The sequence below is a fragment of the Octopus bimaculoides genome, chromosome 5 (genome assembly GCF_046866305.1).
Source record: "Octopus bimaculoides isolate indiv1 chromosome 5, ASM4686630v1, whole genome shotgun sequence".
Lineage (NCBI taxonomy): Eukaryota > Metazoa > Mollusca > Cephalopoda > Octopoda > Octopodidae > Octopus > Octopus bimaculoides.
In genome coordinates, this window is record NC_142932.1 from 808,943 (window position 1) to 827,984 (window position 19,042).

Here is a 19,042-nt window from a genome sequence, read left to right on the forward strand (position 1 = left end):
TACAGATTTATATTTCTCATGTTCACCATTAGCGTCTGCTTGGTTATAAGGAGTGAATTGGATATTGCAAATGTTTGTAATGTGCTGCTGCGTATGTTTTGCTATATATCTGTTGGCTCTAGAATATAATCTTATATCAACTCAGTATTCTTTGCTTGTCAGGAATAGGGCTTATTTCATTTAGTAATGTTACTTACTTGTACACCATCCAGGGGAAGATTAACCTCGCTTCCAACCCAACTAATACCATGAGATCATGTCATAGCACTAGCCCTTAATTATCCCTTGGAGCTATTTCAATGCTTTTGATACTAGCCTGCCTGAGACCACTCCTAGTTCTGATACAAACTTTTTATATTATCAAAATTTAAATCTTCCATCAACATTTTGTGCTAATTTATGTTCCAAAAACCAGCTTGACAGTTATTTTACTAAATTCTTTATTTTTAAAATTTATTGAAATGAAGTATATTCGAACATGAACATGGTATAAAAGGTTTAAGTATATTTACACTGACACCTGAATACTATTTCAAATCTCTTGGCAGTTAACTTTTCCTTTCATCTTTGCAGTGGGGTCTTTAACTGAAGTACTAAACTTAGGTCTTGGCTGGTACACTGGTATAATCGTTAGAGCATTAAGTGGGATGGCTTGTGATATTTTTTCTGCCTTGAGTTCAAATCTCATTGTTTATTTGTGTAGTAGACTTAATTCATCATCCTGTTTAACACCATAGAGTCCACTTTATAGTAAGCATTAGGGCTAGGGACCTCCAAGGTCTTTGAGGCCCAGAAAAACGTCATGCACAGTGTCCTTTTCTTATAAATGATTAAGAAAAGAGCTATATAAAGGAAAGGAATTCTTAGTTTGCTTAGAATGACTGCATAACATACCAGTGTATTGAGACGTATTGACTGGACTGAGGCCAACCCTTGAGATGTGTGTGCGTTTGTTTTTATAAACAAAAGGAAATAAGACACTGTGCTGCATCTGTTAAATATGTTTGTATTTGCAATCATATTTAATGTTTGTACACGTTTAGCCTGCTCTTTCAAGCTCAACGTTCTAAAAATGTTTAAATCAAGGGTGACAACTCCAATATCCACATTTCAAGGCTTATGGACTTTTATTCAGATGTCAGTGTAGTGGCTCTTCGATTTACTATTTACAGCTTTGTAGAAAGTCGGTGTTGTGCATTTGTTGGTTTTGAACTGACGAACATTGTTGTGTAAGGGTTAAAATATTGGTAAACATAATCTATTATTCTCCATGTTTGATTCTTGTAAGCATTCAATGTTGTCTTTCTTTTTCTATCTTTTAGTCTAGAGAGAAGCAGTGCACATGGCCATTTACCGGGCCTCCAACGTTTCTGGGTGGGAGGGAATGAGGAATAACTGGAGACCGGGCTTAAATGCTTGCAACAGACTGGAGTCAACTAAAGGCATCCAAGATGCCATATAGTGGTGTTAAGCTGGCTGATGGATTAAGTTCACCTTTCTGCCACTATGTTTTGGAAAGACATGAGCTTCACAGTTCCAGTTTTTATTTTCTCACTCCTCAGTTTCACAAGGGTCTATCACTTCATAAGATAAAGAATTTGCTATATTTATTGGACTGAAGCATTGAATAAATAAGTATCATTGTTATTATTATTATCACAGCAATGGATGGTAGGGTTGATTATAGAACCTGATAAAATGCCTGAACCCTTTAGCATTTAAACTGGCCATATCCAACCAAGATATTTTACCTTTCATTCTTTTCAGATCGATTTTGCCTTTCATCCTCCCACAGTCAATAAAATATGGGCTAGTAATGCACTAAGGGTTGATTTAAGTGCTGAAACAGCTCCCGCCCTCTGTTGAATGTTATTATTGTTAGTTTCATCTGTGACGATGATACTCCCACTGGCCTTCTTTCAAATATAGTTAGGGCCTCATGTGAGCAAACCTTATATATATATTATTTATCTACTGAAATATTAAGGCATTCCATGTCAAGCAAGTCAAGTAACCCAGCCTATTATTTATTACATAATTGTATGAACAAATGAAGGAAAACTTGATGATGATGATGATGACTTAGAATTAATGCTGCTTCATGACCCTATTTCTAACAAAAGTAGACAACCTATTTGTTTTGAATCATTTGTAAATATGAGAACTTTGGACCAGTTTTAATAAAATAACCAGCTTTTTTGTTTCTAGGTTGGTGGGTTAGGCTGATAAATGGAACACAAAGTATTCTTTCTTTACATAATTGAACTAAAAGATTTTGATTAACTGAAATCTTATGTTTGCTAAGAAATAAACACTGTGATATCGACTGGTTAAGGGTGGGTTCGTAACTTGGGACCATGAGGTATGTTGGGTGGTTTTGTATTTTTTAAAAACTTTTAGTGTTCATGACCCTTTAAAAGGCATCTGGTCGGATGAAGATATCCCTAAACTTGAAACCTGACCCAAATGCTTGTTACAGAGTGGGAACTGCTAAAGACATTCAAGGACCAGGTGCTGCTGTTAAACTGGGTGAATGGTTAAATCTATTACCCAAGTAGGCCATACTGTGAATTGAAACAGATACCACAAAGCATCTAGTCCAATATTCTTACAACTCCTTCTAATCTTTCACCCTTGATTGGTAGCTTTTTTTTTTTACCAGCCCTTTAAAAGTGAAAGGTAAAGTTGATCTTAGTGGGATTTGAACTCAAGACTGCTGAGAGTTGGAATAAATACCCAAAAACATACTAACTCATTCCACCACAACTCTGTCGGTTCACCATATTATAAGGATTTGATATAGCATTTTTTCTATTGTGCATTAACAATCAGCTTACCCTCACGCCTAACCCTAACCCACATTCCCAAGCAGATCTTATTAAACTTTTTGCAGGTACAGGTGTCAGCCAGACACAGATTAAATGCTCTGCACTACACTTGCTTTAACTCTGTGACAGAGTTTTTAAGACCATCTTTCAATAAAAACTTGACAACTTAGTTTCCCTCAACAAGACACAATTGCTATACAGACCAACGAGACTGTCTGCTGTCCCACCTTGCTTGTACAGCACAAAACTTTAGAAGGTATCAATATAAAGCTTATTGTTATAATGTAAATTGTTCAGCAACTGCAGAAATGTCACAAGTTTTGGGAAGGTACACATTTATTATGGGCTATACATGTGTGTGTATACATGTATGCATATATATATATATATATATATATATATATATATATATATATATATATATATATATATATATATATATATATATATATATAAAATTAAGGTACTCAGAAATCTGGATGTTTGTACATTTACAGATTTTTATTAATGTCACATATTAATAAAAATCTGTAAATGTACAAACATCCAGGTTTCTGAGTACCTTAATTTTTTATATATAATTTCTGTACATCACCTCCAAACCTTCAAATATATATATATTTTTTATATATATATATATATATATATATATATATATATTCTTTCACTTGTTTGACTGCGGCCATGCTGGAGCATTGCCTTTAGTCAAACATTGACCTCAGAACTTATTGTTTGTAAGCCTAGTACTTATTCTATCGGTTTCTTTTGCTGAACTGCTAAGTTACAAGGATGTAAACACACCAACATCAGTTGTCAAGTGATGATGATGGGGGAGGGACAAACACACACACACACACACAGAGGTTTCTTTCAGTTTCTGTCTACCAAATCCACTCACAAAGCTTTGGTCAGCCTGAGGCTATAGTAGAAGACACTTACCCAAGGTGCCACACAGTGGGACTGAACCTAGAACCATGTGGTTGGTAAGCAAGCTACTTACGACACAGCCACGCCGATATATAAATGTATAAAACAAATGATAGAGACAGGGTCATCAGGAGAGAATGTGTGCCGTTTCGGGGCCTACCACTCAACGGCATGAATACCCCCTGCTTCCCCTTCACTGATATGAAGCCCCGTTTGCTAGATAAACTGGTTATCAAGTAAAGCTCAATATTCTTCTAGCCATCGATCATTGTCTCTTTTCAACCAAATCCAGTGGCTAGCCTTTTCTGCTGTAGTTTGGATATCGGTAATGGTGGTATTTACTTTATGATGAGTCAGGCCTAATGATAACAACAGTTGACTCACACTGTGTCCAACAAATCTACATCTGACTTTGATTGGAAAATGCTCCGCTTTCCAGCCTGCGTCTTCACATTTCTTAAGGAGGTTTACATAACTGTCAATCTTTTGAGCCCGAGTGGCGTACATGTTATCTTTATGAGAAGCCATTAACTCTACTAGATTCACCACTTTCTTTCACACCACATTAAAATGTCTGGTTTTTTCGTAACTGGGATGGGAAAGAGTCCTTGGCACTCTGGTAAATCTGCAGCCACATACCAATAGCCATTCCACTTTTCACCTCTCATGAGGAGTTTCTTCATCTTGAAATGGATCTGCTGTCCTGAGCGCACAAAGGTAATGAAATCTAATTAGTACTTTCAACGTTTTTTTTTTTTCTCCACTGTTGTTGAGATCAATTTGGTTCTTTATAGCATTGAAGATAACCTTAAGGACCAGGTTGTGTCTCCATGTATACCCGTTCAATGCTAGTGAACAGTTGGAAAGAATATGTTTAAGTGTTCTGACCTTTCCGCATTTGCATATATCATTCTCTGAGACATTCCATCTTACTAGATTTGCAGGTGATGGCAAGACATCATAGGATGAACGAATCAGAAAACTTAGCCGAGATGTGGTCCACCTCTATGTCTCATTCCAATTTATTTTTCTCTCAACATGTTCCTCCCATCTCGTCATCTGTCTTTCTTGAGTGCATTGGATCAAATGAAGCTCTCTTCTTTCTGCTTCCCTTGTTGTGACACTGTTGCTCACAACAAATCTGCATTTGTTCTGCAACATACTTGCAAACAGTCTGAACTGATCAGCACCAAAACCAAATCCCTTCCGATGAATTTGCATTGCACCCACCATAGCATCTGTATATATAAAAGGCAGGTTGTGTGTGTGTGTGCATGTACGTGAATGTAATTTATGCACGTCCACGAATTAGCATGCATGCCACTCCAATTTTAGGAGGACATTCGTCATGATCCTAGTTGTATTTTCGTCAACTTATTTTCCCAGAGGCACCAGCGAATAGCAGTAAAAATAAATTTTCAACCAAAACTTTTAACAATTTTCAAGTTGGAGAAATCCACCATTGTTTACAACAGGAGTTAAGTCCCCTTCTCGCGACTAGTAATTTTTGCTTAAGACTATGTTGTTTTTTTTCCATTGAGGAAAAAAGTGTTTTGTTGATATACGGGCAACACACACACACACACACACATACAAACATGCATGCGTACAAAAAATATGTATGCAATTGGTGTATGTATGTACATGTGTGTATGTGTGTGTTGCCTATATATATATATATATATATATATATATACTTATAACCGCTTCTGATACAGAGAATCGGGAGCCCTTTTGGGCATTCTATTTTCCTTGCTGGAAGGGTTCCCAACCCATGGGCAAAGAGGGGTTAGATGATGGGGGTGGTGTTTTCAAAGGGCTGGCATGTGTAACCTGATCACCTCTGCCGATCAAACTCCCAACCCATGTGCTCCCGTAGCGACACTGATTCTGCCCAAATTTGATGTGGATGTTACTTAGTTTGGTTTGAAATAAAGAACTTGATTTGCTTAATAATCCTAACTTAATCCCTGGTAAACAGGAAGATAGCTTTCATGTGCGGCAGATGCACAGGGGCAATAAACACCACAGATACTCCGAAAACAGATTCCATCACATTCCAGGGAGACAAACTAGAAGTAGTTGATAGCTTCCGTTACCTAGATGACCAAGTTAGTAGTGGAGGTGGATGCTCAGAGAGTGTTACTACTAGAATAAGAATAGTCTGGGCAAAGTTTAGAAAGCTTCTACCCCTACTGGTGACAAAGGGCCTCTTGCTCAGAGTGAAAGGTAGATTGTATGATGCATGTGTGTGAACTGCTATGCTTCACGGCAGTGAAACATGGACCGTGACTGCTAAGGACATGCATAAACTCGAAAGAAATGAAGCTAGCATGATCTGCTGGATGTGTAATGTCAGTGTGCACATATGACAGAGTGTAAGTGCCCTGAGAGAAATGCTGGACATAAGAAACATCGGATGTGGCGTGCAAGAAAGACGTTTGTACTGGTATGGGCATATACTACGGATAGATGAGGAGAGCTGTGTGAAGAAGTGCCACTCCCAAACAGTTTAAGGAATCCGGGGTAGAGGTAGACACAGGAAGACATGGGATGAGGTGGTGAAGCATGACCTTCGAATGTTGGGTCTCACAGAGGCAATGACGAAAGACCGAGACCTCTGGAGATATGCTGTGACTGAGAAGATCTGGCAAATAAAGTGAGTTCACGGTTGTGTCCTACACCAGTTTCGCATAACCAGCCCCAGCCCATTCAAAGTACCTTGGATCGTAGGGCAACGTGCTGTGCTTGAGGAGACCTATTGAATCAAGTACATCAACATCAAAATGAAAATCAAATGGAAATTGTAGTTGTGATCCCTGTGCTGGTGGCACGTACAAAGCACCATCTGAACGTGGCTGATGCCAACGCCGCCTTGACAGGTGACACGTAAAAAGCACCAACCGATCGTGGCCGTTGCCAACCTCCTGGCCCTTGTGCTGGTGGCACGTTAAAAGCACCCACTACACTCGCGGAGTAGTTGTTGTTAGGAAGGGCATCCAACTGTAGAAACACTGCCAGATCAGATTGGAGATAGGTGCAGCCTCCTGGCTTCCCAGAACCCAGTCGAACCATCCAATCCATGCTAGGATGGAAAATGGACGTTAAACGATGATGATGATGATGATGATGAGGTCACTGCCTGGAATCAAACTTGGAATCTTGGGTTTAGTAGCCCATACTTTTAATCACTACGCCACGGGCATATGGCGTATTGGTTAAGAGCGTGGGCTACTAACCCCAAAATTCCGAGTTTGATTCCAACCAGTGACCTGAATAATAATAATGATTATAATAATGATGATGATGATGATGATATAATAATAATAATAATAATAATAATAACATTGAAAAATATCTTAGGAATGAGAACCCAGGTTTGAAATTTCCCCAAGACACCTGATGAAGGCTAGAGTATATATCAGCTGAAATGTGCTAACAACAAACGAAATGAGGACAAATATCCGTCAAATGTAAATAATGTAAACAGTGTTTCTGTTATATTTTTATCTCTACCTTGGTATTCCTGAATTACACATATATACACACATGCGCACAACCACCACTACTCCCATAACAATGACTTCTAACTTTAATTTCAATCTTAACATCAGATATGTGAGTCAGTATATAATTCAACTGACTCAAATATAAACGAGACATCTCCTTCACAGATGGTTAGGTCAGGATATTTTTTTCAATGCATATTCCTTTTTCTTTTCATTTGCAAAAACTGTGTCTGCAAAATACTTCCTTTGTAATGATTGAAAGAAATTACTTCTCTGTACAAAAAAGTAAGATTAATTAGTGTCATATTAAATGTAGCAAGGAAAAAAGTAGTTAATAATACTTTTGTGGTGAGGAGATGAAAATGTTAGTTTGGTGTCTAGTACTATTTCAACCTGATGTTGCCCGGTACGAGTAACAACTCCAGGTATGTTTCTGTCTTGTTAGACTTCCTCAGCAAAGCATGGCCTTTTCTGTACTTGCCAGATTGTAAATGACCATATGGATTCCTTTTGTATAGCTCCTTTAAAAACAGTTCATAGTTTGTTTCAAAAATATATAATCAAAATAACACAGGTGCAGACATGGCTGTGTGGCCAAGAAGTTTGCTCTGCAATCATGTGGGTTTCAATTTCAGTCCCATTGTGCAGTATTTTGGACAGGTGCTTTCTATTATAGTTCTGAGCTAATCAATGCTCTACGTGGGATTTTGGTTTGGAAGACAGAAATCTATACAGAATCCTGAGATGTCCTTGAGCAAAGCACTTCATTTCATGCTGCTCCACTTTACTTGACTGAAGTTTGGTATCAGCTCTCATTCCTTTTAGCTGCCACATCCAAGATGTTCTCTTGGGTTCAGCATGGGAAGGCTGAGAAGGTGACACGGAAGGAGGTGACTGCCTGCTCACAACTAAACAAACTCCTAAAATGATTAGTGAAAGTGTGGTGCATATTATCAAGTCATACTTATTTAATTGAGTGGAAGCTATGTTATGTGTGTGTGTGTGTGTGTGTGTGTTATGCATGTCTTTGTGTTTGTCTCTCATTTGTCCATAACCATTCTTGGGATGTTTATATCCTTATAAGTTATCAGTTTGGAAAAACGAAACCAACAGAATAAGTACCAGACTTCAAGGCAGTGCCCCAGTCCAATGTCTAAAACGAGTTAAAAGAATAAATGAGTAAATTAATACAAAAAAAAAGAAAAGAAAAAGAAATAAAAAAGACTATTATATTTTTCTGTAGTTGAAATGTCTTACAGTGTTTTGCTATAGTCCTTGGTATTTTGAGTTGATGTCCCACCAGGAGCAACCTTCTTTCATCACTCCATAGAATTAAAAGCTACCTGAAAAAGAAAAAAAAAATTGTTTTCTCTCCCTACAAACCCCAACATTTAGTGAAAAGACCCAAGGAAAATTAGATTTTATCTCATTACTAAGAAATGTAACAAAAACAAATTGGAAAATCCTTATGTTTGTCTTTATTGTCCTGAAATGTGTAATGTATTTTATTTTCATAACTGTGCTAAAAGCAAGCCTGCCTGTCTGTCTGAGATGTCTCAATACTGCCATTGTCTTGTTACAATGCTAACCGTGGCATTTTTATTTGAATATATGTGTGTGCTTGTCATTGTGTCACTCCTTAGTCATTGTATGACTGTGTGAATCTATGCCTGCATCACTTTATTCATGTCTACTTGTGTGTGTGTGTTTGTGTGCATGCCGGGGTGTGTATGTGTGTGTGCGCACTACTGGTGTGAGTACAGCAGTTTTAAACTTTTGTATCCCTTCCTCTCATTCACTTGAATGAACAGTTCAGTTCAAATTATATTATCTGACTTTTGGACTTAGGCCTTCTCCTTTTATCATTTGATATGGTTTGTTTGTTTTGACTTGCTGGTATTTTTATAAGAGAATATTAATATTTATAGATAGCCTGAAGTCTTCTTTTTAAAGTATTACTGTCTATTCATGTAAGCTTACTGAGTTTTAGTTTTAATATAACGATTGGTTATATTAAATATTGGTCTCAAATTTTGGCACAGTCAGCAAGTTTGTAGGAGAGGATAAGCTGCTTACATCAACCCCAGTGCTCGAATTGTACTTATATTATCAACCTGAAAAGGACGAAAGCAAAGTCGACCTCAGTGAAATTTGAACTCAGAATGTAAAGGTAGACAAAATAACACTAAGCATTTTACCTGGCATGCTAACAGTTCTGGCAGCTTGCCATCTAAGTTATATTAAAATATCAAAATTATATTGAATTGGCTACACACAGTCCAAATTTTTGAGGCACAAAGTCTCAAATATTTGGCAGGAGTATAGCCAATTAAACTGATCTAAGAACTTGATCAGTACTTTATTTTATTGACCCCTGAAAGAATGAAAAGCTGACCTCAGCATGATTTGAACTCAGAAAGGGCTGTAACTAAATACTGCACAGCTTTATATTTGATACTCTAATGATTCTGCTAATCCAATTAAAAGTAATGTGTGTGTGTGTGTGTGTGTGTGTGTGTGTGTGTGTGTGTGTGTGTGTGTGTGTATTTCTTTGTCACTCTGTGTGTACATGTGGTACTCAAGTGACCTCTGTCCTGGAGGGAAGTCGAGTACTGACCAGAAAGTGTCGTTAATCCTGACGACTTAATAGATATTCTGACAAATTAGTAGCCAGAGTAAGACTGGGGTGAAAAAAGTTCAGAAATCTATTACTTCTGATGGTAGCAAAAAGAATTTCTCATTGAATATAATGTGAATTATATGGTACTCGTGCACAAAATGTGATATTGCATCCTGTCCACTGCTTTGCTAGTTCTGATAGTTCATTGCTGTAGACTGGTATGCTATTTATTGATCTTGAAAGGATGAAAGACAAAGTTGATCTTAAGAGTGCAGTGAAAAGGATTAAATACCTGAAAATATTGTAGCCAACACTTTTATAACTCTGAACTCATTGGCTAGCTTTTGATGTGTGTGTGTGTGTGCATGTGTATAAGTGTGTGTGTGTGTATGCACACATACACACTACCTGATTTCATGTTCAGTCTCATGCAGTGGGACTGAACCTGAAACTGTGTGGTTGGGCAGCAACCACATAAATGTGTGGTGTTGTTAGAGCATCAACTAGAACACCTTGTGGAACTTGTTCTGGTTCTCTGCATGCTGAATTCAGATCTTACCTACTCCAAATTTGCCTTTCATTCCTTCTGGGATGATAAAGTGACAGATTTTAGTGATGCAGTGTTGGAATGTCAGAGCATTGGACAACATGCCTTCAACATCTGTTTTGACTTTATACACCGTTAACGCATTGGGCCTTATGGAGGCAGTGACAGGTGTCTGAGATGTTTGGCGATATACTGTGCTTGTGTAGACCTGTCAAACCAAGTGAGACTGGAGTTGTGGCCGATGTCGGTGTCAGGTCAATGGCACCTGTGCTGGTAGCATGTAAAAAAACACCCACTACACTCTCAGAGTGGTTAGCATTAGGAAGGGCATCCAGCCGTAGAGACCTTGCCAAATCAGATTGGAACCTGGTGTAGCTCCCAGGCTTACCACTTTTCAGTCAAACGAGTCCAATCCATGCCAGCATGGAAAATGGATGTTAAATGATGATGATGGTGACGTTGAGTTCAAATCCCACCTCTTGTCACCAACGAAATAGGATAGAGAGGGCTCTTTGAGACCCCTTCCCCCTACTCCCACCAGAAACAGTGATGGGCTTGGGATGTCCTTAAGCAAGTGCCCAAGTAATTTAGCTGATAGCTTATCAGCTAATAAGAGAGAATGTGATGGTTATTTCAAGTTCTTTGTACTTGATGAATGAACATCATGTGTATGTGTGTGTGTGTGTGATTGTATTCGTATTTTATTGTGTGGGGAGAATCATTCTGCTTTAATGGGTATACACATTTAGATTTAATAACTTACTAATATGTATACACATTTAGATTTAGTAAATTACTAATGTAAATTTTTAAAACACTCTAGAACTAAATCCTTTTCTTTTAATGGATGCACTTTTTCCAGCATTTATTTTTGTTTATATCTATCTAGCCAGGTGGAGTCCCTGGAATTTTTCGAAGGGAGAGCACAAGGTCAGAAGGGAATACAATTCCAGGAGAAAAGGGCGTAATAACACTATTTGGAAGGGCACACTTCTTTTCTTGAGGAGGACACGTGCCCCTCAGCCCACCCCACTGGATCCCTCCCTGCTAGCCATCTCCCTATATATGTATATGTAACCTGTTGCATTCATTGAACTGCTACCATGAAGGCAATGTCTTGAAGGATTTTAGTCAAACAAATCAATCTCAGTACCTATTTCATTTTTTTCCTTTTAAGCCTGATACTTATTCTAATGGTCTTTTTTACTGAATCACTAAGTTAGAGAGATGTAAGCAAACCAATACTGGTTGTCAGGTGGTGGTGGACACACACATACAAACACACAACAGATGGATAGTAGTTCACTACAGCTGTTTCAGAAGTTTTTTTTTTATTACTGTGAACAGAAGTGTTGCATCATGCAAAATAACTGTTTTCATCAGGTGAATACAGGTAAGGATTAAACAATTAGAACTTCTCAAGAACAAGTACATAGTGCCATATGACTCTATCGTCCCAAATGCTTAAACTCATCACTCTCCGACCATATTTGATACATGTAGCTGTTTTCCAAAATTTGGCAGGCTTCCACTCCGCCATGTCACTTAACTTTTTTTTCAACTATACCTGTAAGCACTTCGCCCGGCGTGCTAACGGTTTTGCCAGCTCGCTGCCTTCTGTGTGTGTGTGTGTGTGTGTATGCACACACACACACACAGAGGAAAAGTATTGACCCGCTTTCAGTATGCACACACACACACACACACACAATACACACACACTCACACTCAGGGCTTCTTTCAGTTTTCGTTCACCGAATTCACTCAAAAGGCTTTAGCCGGTTCAGAGCTACAATAAGAGGTAGAGGTGCCATGCGGTGGAACTGAACCAAGAACCATATGGTTGGGAAACGCACTTATCTTCCAGCCGCGCTTGCACCTGTCTACATAATGTGTATTCGTACACAGAGCGTATGTGTTTCCTTGTGTGTGACGTAATACGACTCACTCACTCACTCACTCCTTCAGTCTTTCAATCACATTCAATTTATGTCGGGTTGGACATGTTCACTATCGTCTGGGGTAATATTCAAAACTTTGTTTATGAGAAAATTAGGTATAGTTTTCAACAACAACGCAAACTTTATTTTCAGTCTATTATTTTTTGCTGTTATAACTTTGTTTCAAGTCACGTATTTTACTATGTTTTTCTGTTTTTAAAGTTTTGTTTTGCTTGTTTTTTTAATACTGTTAATTCACGATTCTCTTTGAAGTTTGTGTGTGTGCGTGCATGTAGGTGCGTGCGCGCTAGCACTGCCCACCCCGCAGGTTGCTGTACTGGCTTGTGTTTTTTATGTTTAGTTTTGTATGAATTTGTGTTGTTTTCACGAAGACTTTACTAGTAGAATAATTACACATACATGCCTACACACTCTCTCTATAATATATATGTTCGCGTGTAAGTATATATATATATATATATATATATATATATATATATATATATATATTTGCACACACACACACACACACACACACACATATATATATATACACAAGCACATATACACATAACCACATATACATAAACATTTATATACACACATATATACAAACAAACAAACACTCGATATTTAGTGACATAAGACTCGTGGACATATTAGACGCAGCTCATATTCAGGAAAAGTGTCGACCCGCTTTCAGACTACATTTTTAGCTTCACTCCGCTTGATATTTCTGATTCTTTTTTGTGGGGCATTCCTACACATGTGTGCCCCCTTCCAGAAAAATGGATAACTTTTTTTTCAATGAAATTTTCTACAAATATGATTCAGATGGTCTAGATTTTGATTATATCGGAATATGTGGTTAAAAATTTTCCGAAGATGGGGCGAGTGAGTTTCGGAAAATTTATACGAGACGGCTTTCTTGACTCATAACTTTCAGAAAGATGGGTAATTTTTTAATGAAATTTTCTATAAACACTTTTCAGTGTGTAGATTACAATTATATCGGAATTTCATATGGAAAAATAAAAAAAATAAAAAAAAAGGTTGTTGGGCTTATACGCATACATACTGACACACGTCACACACACACACACACACACATATATATACGAAATGTAATTTAAAATTAAAAAAAAAATTGTGGTATTTGTTAGTATGTATGTGTGTGTGCTGATTATTTTTTTCCACACCAAATTCCGATATAATCGTAATTTACACACTTTGAAAAGTATTTGTAGAAAATTTCATTAAAAAATACCTATTTTTCTGAAAGTTATGAAGAAAGAAAACCAGTTCGTGTGAATTTTTCGGAACTCCTCTTCCCACCCATAGAAAAAAAAAAAAAACTATTTTCCTAATAAATTCCGATATAATCAGAATTTACACCATCTGAAGTATATTTATAGAAAAATCCGGATCTTGTTCAAAACGGGGGCACCAGTTTTCATTTATGTTTTATGTAGTGATTTTGGTACCGAAAGACTTTCAAACTTCCTATACTTATCTATTTTGTGTTATAGAACAGAAATAAATTTTTGTATTCGAATTTATTTCATGTAAAAAATTGTCTTATTTCGATAATTTCTACTAATCACTGACGTCTATTCAGTTGAAAACAGTTAGCGCTGTCACGGTCTATATCGTATTAATCCCCGTTAGTTCTGGCATTTCAACCCTAACCCTAAAACTAACCCTAACTCTAGAATCCGAACTCTAAAATTGTTACACACATAGATACGCACAGCGTAATTTATTATATAAACAATATATGCGTATAAATTACTTTTAAACCGGATGAAATATGTCACAGGGAATAACATTTTTATGACCGGTCAGCAGTAACTCTATTCAGCTGAATAGACGTCAGTGATTGGTTGAAATTACAGAAATACGACAACTTTAACATGAAATAACTTGCGATGTACGTTTTTTTGTTAAGAAGACTAAGAGAAAAAGATGTTTTATATGACACATTCTACCAGTGTCCCAAGTTTCAAAGTGTTTCGTTAAGAAAATACTGGTGCACCCGTTTTGAACAAGGTCCAAAAATTAAAAAAAAAAAAAAAAAAAATTCATTTTTCTGAGTTATGAGGAAGCAAAATCGGTGGTGGGGAGGCACACTTGTAGGAAATGTTCATTTTTGTATGTGTGTATATGTATAATAGATAAATAAAATAGTAAATAATAATGTGCATATGTACGTACATATATATATGGTATGCCGACTCAATTGTGCCTCTAATTTTCTTTCCTCATAACTTCTAGAAAGATGTATATTTTTTAATTGAAATTTGCTACAAATATGCTTCAGGTGGTATTGATTACGATTATATTGGAATTTGTGGTGAGAAATTCCAATATAATTAGAGGTGGGTGAGGAGTTTACAGAAAAATTCTCATGAGTTGATTTAGATTCTTTATTGCTTAAACCCAACAAAAAATGTATATATTAACGAAATTCTCTACAAATTTCAGAGTGCGTAGCTCTGTTGCGTGTCTTTTAGAGGCTCCCTGCAACTTTTTGTTTCGAGGTCCCAACCCTTTAACCAAAATTCATCACCTACACACCTCTTATTTATAACTATATTTTACTTTATTCTATCACGTTATCCTAAAGAACATCTTTATAAGTACAACATGCTAAATTTATTTACGTCTATTACAAATTTCAACAAGTAAAACTCCCAGATATGAACAAAAGAGCACTTTTTTAATCCAGGCAACTTTCAGAGACAAACACAGCGCACTTTTCACTTTGCAAAATCATCAATCATTTCAGAATAATCAAGCTGAGTGCTAAGTTCGTGTTCAATAGATATCACAGACAATCCACAAAGTCTGGTACATGTTAATGGTACAATGTAATATTTTTGCAAGAACTTTTGCAGGTACAATGTATTACCATTTTATTTCTTGAAATTTTCAGTTAACATAGTCTAATTTTTGTTCAACATCTTAACCAAAGTAAATAGATGACTCATCTACGTTTTTATCTTAACACGGGGGGGGGGGGGGCCTCAACTGCAGAGGCCCCCTGCGACCACAGGGGTTGCAGGGGCTTAGTGATGGTTCAGAGAGTGTGTAGATTATGATTATTGGATTTGTACACATACTCTGATACATATCGCAATTTTTTTTTGAAATTTCTAGTTTCATTTTGTAGACATACGATGTGTGTCAGTATGTATGTGTATGAACCCACCAAGTTTTTTTTTAATATTAAATTCCGATATAATTGGAATCGCCACATTCTAGAAGTTATTTGTAGAAAATTTCATAAAAAATTACCCTTTTTTTTAAAGTTATGAGGAAGCAAAGCTCACCTCACCTCACCATCAGAAAAAAAATTTCACCATAAATTCCTACATAATCTGAATCTACACTATCCAAAGCATATTTTGTAATTTTCATAGAAATATATCCATTTTTCTGGAAGTTATGAGGAAACACAGTCAGGGACACCAAATGTATAGGTATGTCTCCCTTGCATGCACACACAGACACACACACACACATTTTATGTTCTGTTGGATAGAGTGTTGTACTCATGATTGCATGATCATGGTTTTGGATGGTGCATTGTGTTCTTGATCAACCTCTTTATTTCATGTTGCTCTGCAATCACTTTGACGTCTGCCATATGGAGGGAATGGGCTAATGGATAGCACAAATATTTGACCACTACAAACAAATAGTTTTTGCAGATTGTTCAGCAATAATTTATGACAGGTGGGGCCATCCATCCACGTGTGTGTGTGTGTGTGTGTGTGTGTGTGTGTGCATGTGTGCGCGCGTGCGTGCATACATACATACGTATATGTTTGAGTATTTATATATATATATATATATATATTCTTTTACTTGTTTGTCATTTTACTGCGACCATGCTGGAGCACTACCTTGAAGGGGTTTAGTTGAACAAATTGACCCTGGGACTTATTTCTTAAGCCTAGTACTTGTTCTATTGGTCTCTTTTGCCAAACCACTAAGTTACGGTTCTGTAAACACACCAACACTAGTTGTCAAACAGTGATAGGAGGACAAACACACACACACACATACAGCGTGGACATAGAGATCTCCTACATTGTGAATGAATAGAAAAAGAAAACACAAACATCCAGGGAAAAATTTATGTTTCCGAAAAATGCTTAAAAACAGTTTATTTTACTGGGTTTTAAAAACTATATTAGGCAAATGGTGGCCATTGTTGGCAATACATTGATGTAATTGTTCCTGGAAGTTCTCCATGACTCTCTGTGTCATCTCAGGTGGTATTGCATTGATATCCTCATGAATCCTTTCTTTCAAATCCTTAAGAGTTTGAGGACGATGTTAGAAAATTTTTTCCTTTAGATATCCCCAAAGGTAAAAGTCACAAGTGCTTAAATTTGGTGACTTTGCTGGCCACTCCACGTCTTCCCTCAAGGAAATCAAATGTCCAGGAAACATTTCCCTCAACACTCCAAGCGAACATCATGCTGTGTGAGCCTTGGCTCTGTCCTGTTGAAGCCATAGATGTTCGGTATCTAACCTGTTCAGTTTAGGGCGCAAAATGTTCTCCAACATTTCAGTGTACTGGCCAGAGGTAACCATTACTGTTTCATCCCCTTCAAAAAAGTATGGGCTGATGACTCCAAAATTGGCAACTGCACCCCAAATAGTTACACAAGGAGAATGATGTGGTCTTTCGTGGGGTTCATGAGGATTATGTTCAGCAGAGTAGTGAAAATTCTGATTGTTTAGGTTTCCATTGATATGGAAGTGAGCCTCATTGGTACTCAGAAGAACAGCTGCAGCAGGAACTTGTGCAAGAATATCCGCACATAAGGCTTTACAATTGTTATGATCTGTCTTGGTTAATTCTTGAACTAACATCATTTTGTAAGGATGAAGTTTCAGGTAAGCATGCAGAATCCTCCTCGAACTTTGGCTAGATATTCCTAATGCTATGCTATGTTATGCTCATGAGCAGAATGCTTTGGCGATTGCTGAACAGATGCTGTCACTGATGCCACATTTCCTGGAGTTCTAACGGACCCAGTTCTGTCAGGAAATTTTCTTTTCAATGTGGATCCAGTTGCATGAAGGTTAGAGATCCAAAGCCAAATTGATTTTTGGTCTGATGCAGATGCATTTCGACTGAGTGCAAAGTGGTTACTGAACGCTCATTGCATCGCTATTACAGATGAGTCATTTCCATAATAGGGTTGAACAACAGTTCATGATGGGTTCTAAAAATGAGAGAAATTTTTTTGAGTAATGAATGTCAAATACGAAAATGCTAGAACCTAAAAACAAAAAAAGTTTTTGAGTAATTAATGATGAATATGAAAATGGTTGATCTTAGCCTTCCTAATGAAACCTGTTCCGCCTCTCTACTTTCTACTTAACTTCACACAGTGCCTCCTCCAAATGTGGGAGATCTTGATGCCCCACCCTGTATATATATATATATATATATATATATATATATATATATAAGCATATATGACAGGCTTTTTTCAGTTTCTGTCTACCAAAAGCTTTGGTTGGTCTGAGGCTATAGTAGAAGACACTTACCCAAAGTGTTATGTAGTGGGACTGAACCGGAAACTATGTGGCTGGGAAACAAGCTTCTTACCACAAAGACATACCTGCACCTATATATATATATCTCAGAGTGGTTGGCGTTAGGAAGGGCATCCAGCTGTAGAAACTCTGCCAAATCAGATTGGAGCCTGGTGTAGCCATCTGGTTTGCCAGTCCTCAGTCAAATCGTCCAACCCATGCCAGCATGGAAAGCGGACGTTAAATGATGATGATGATGATATATATATCATTGAATATTGTCAGTGTCACAGGTTTTCTCTTCAAGGTTTTCCTCTCCTAGAGAGATTTAACAACAACAGAAGGGCCTCCCACTCCCACTGGGCCAGCTGCACACCTGGACACAAATCCAGGTATTTCCACGTCTCCGTGCCTACATACATGCATATATACACATGTACACATTGTTGGATGACTATTGACTGCTCATGAGCGCTTCTCGTTTTATGTTGTCCATGTTCAGAGAGTGAGATTGAATTTGTGCAACTCTTTTCCCCACTCTAATAAAATCATCATGCACAGGCACTGCTTGAAAAAAAATGTAAGACCAATCACAAAAATGGCTGGTCGTAGCCTTTGCATGTATGGGACTTTTGATCAGGTGATGGCAATACCTGAACATGAGTTTGCAGGTATCATATATATATATATATATATATATATGTATTTATATGATACTTACAAATTACCTCAGCATGTATCTGGTATTTGATTGCTAATGGAATACAAAAAAGCGTTTCCCCGATGATCCATTGCAGTTAGGCATCCAAATACTCTTGGAACATCCAATGCTGAGTCCCAAATAATCATAATGGGGAAGTGTAGAAACTAGATACTGGTGTTTATCTTAATTTCCACTATCTGGCTCTACATATATACATACATACGTGCATGCATAAAAAGACAAATGGTTTGGCAAGACTTGACAAGGACATTTAATTTAACTATACATTAATAAAAAAGTATACATAGTCTCTAACAGCTGTTCTAGAATATCTCCTATTTATAACAATATATTTTTATTATTATATATCTAAATTTAATATCCTTGTCAAGTTTTGCCAAACTGGTTG

General features: G+C 37.2%; 1 protein-coding gene across 2 annotated transcripts in view; it reads left to right on the forward strand.

Moving 5' to 3' along the window:
• Positions 1-19,042, forward strand: part of LOC106878811 (uncharacterized protein KIAA2013 homolog) — an 87,286-nt gene that overhangs the window by 23,454 nt on the left and 44,790 nt on the right. The window contains exon 1 of one of the 2 annotated variants that reach the window (XM_014928152.3): positions 12,177-12,487. The exons of the other annotated variant lie outside the window; for it this stretch is intronic. Within the exon in view, the coding sequence (XP_014783638.2) occupies positions 12,345-12,487 (143 nt within the window). The 5' untranslated portion in view covers positions 12,177-12,344. Of the gene's footprint in view, positions 1-12,176; positions 12,488-19,042 lie in introns of those variants that run through there. 2 annotated transcript variants of the gene reach the window in all.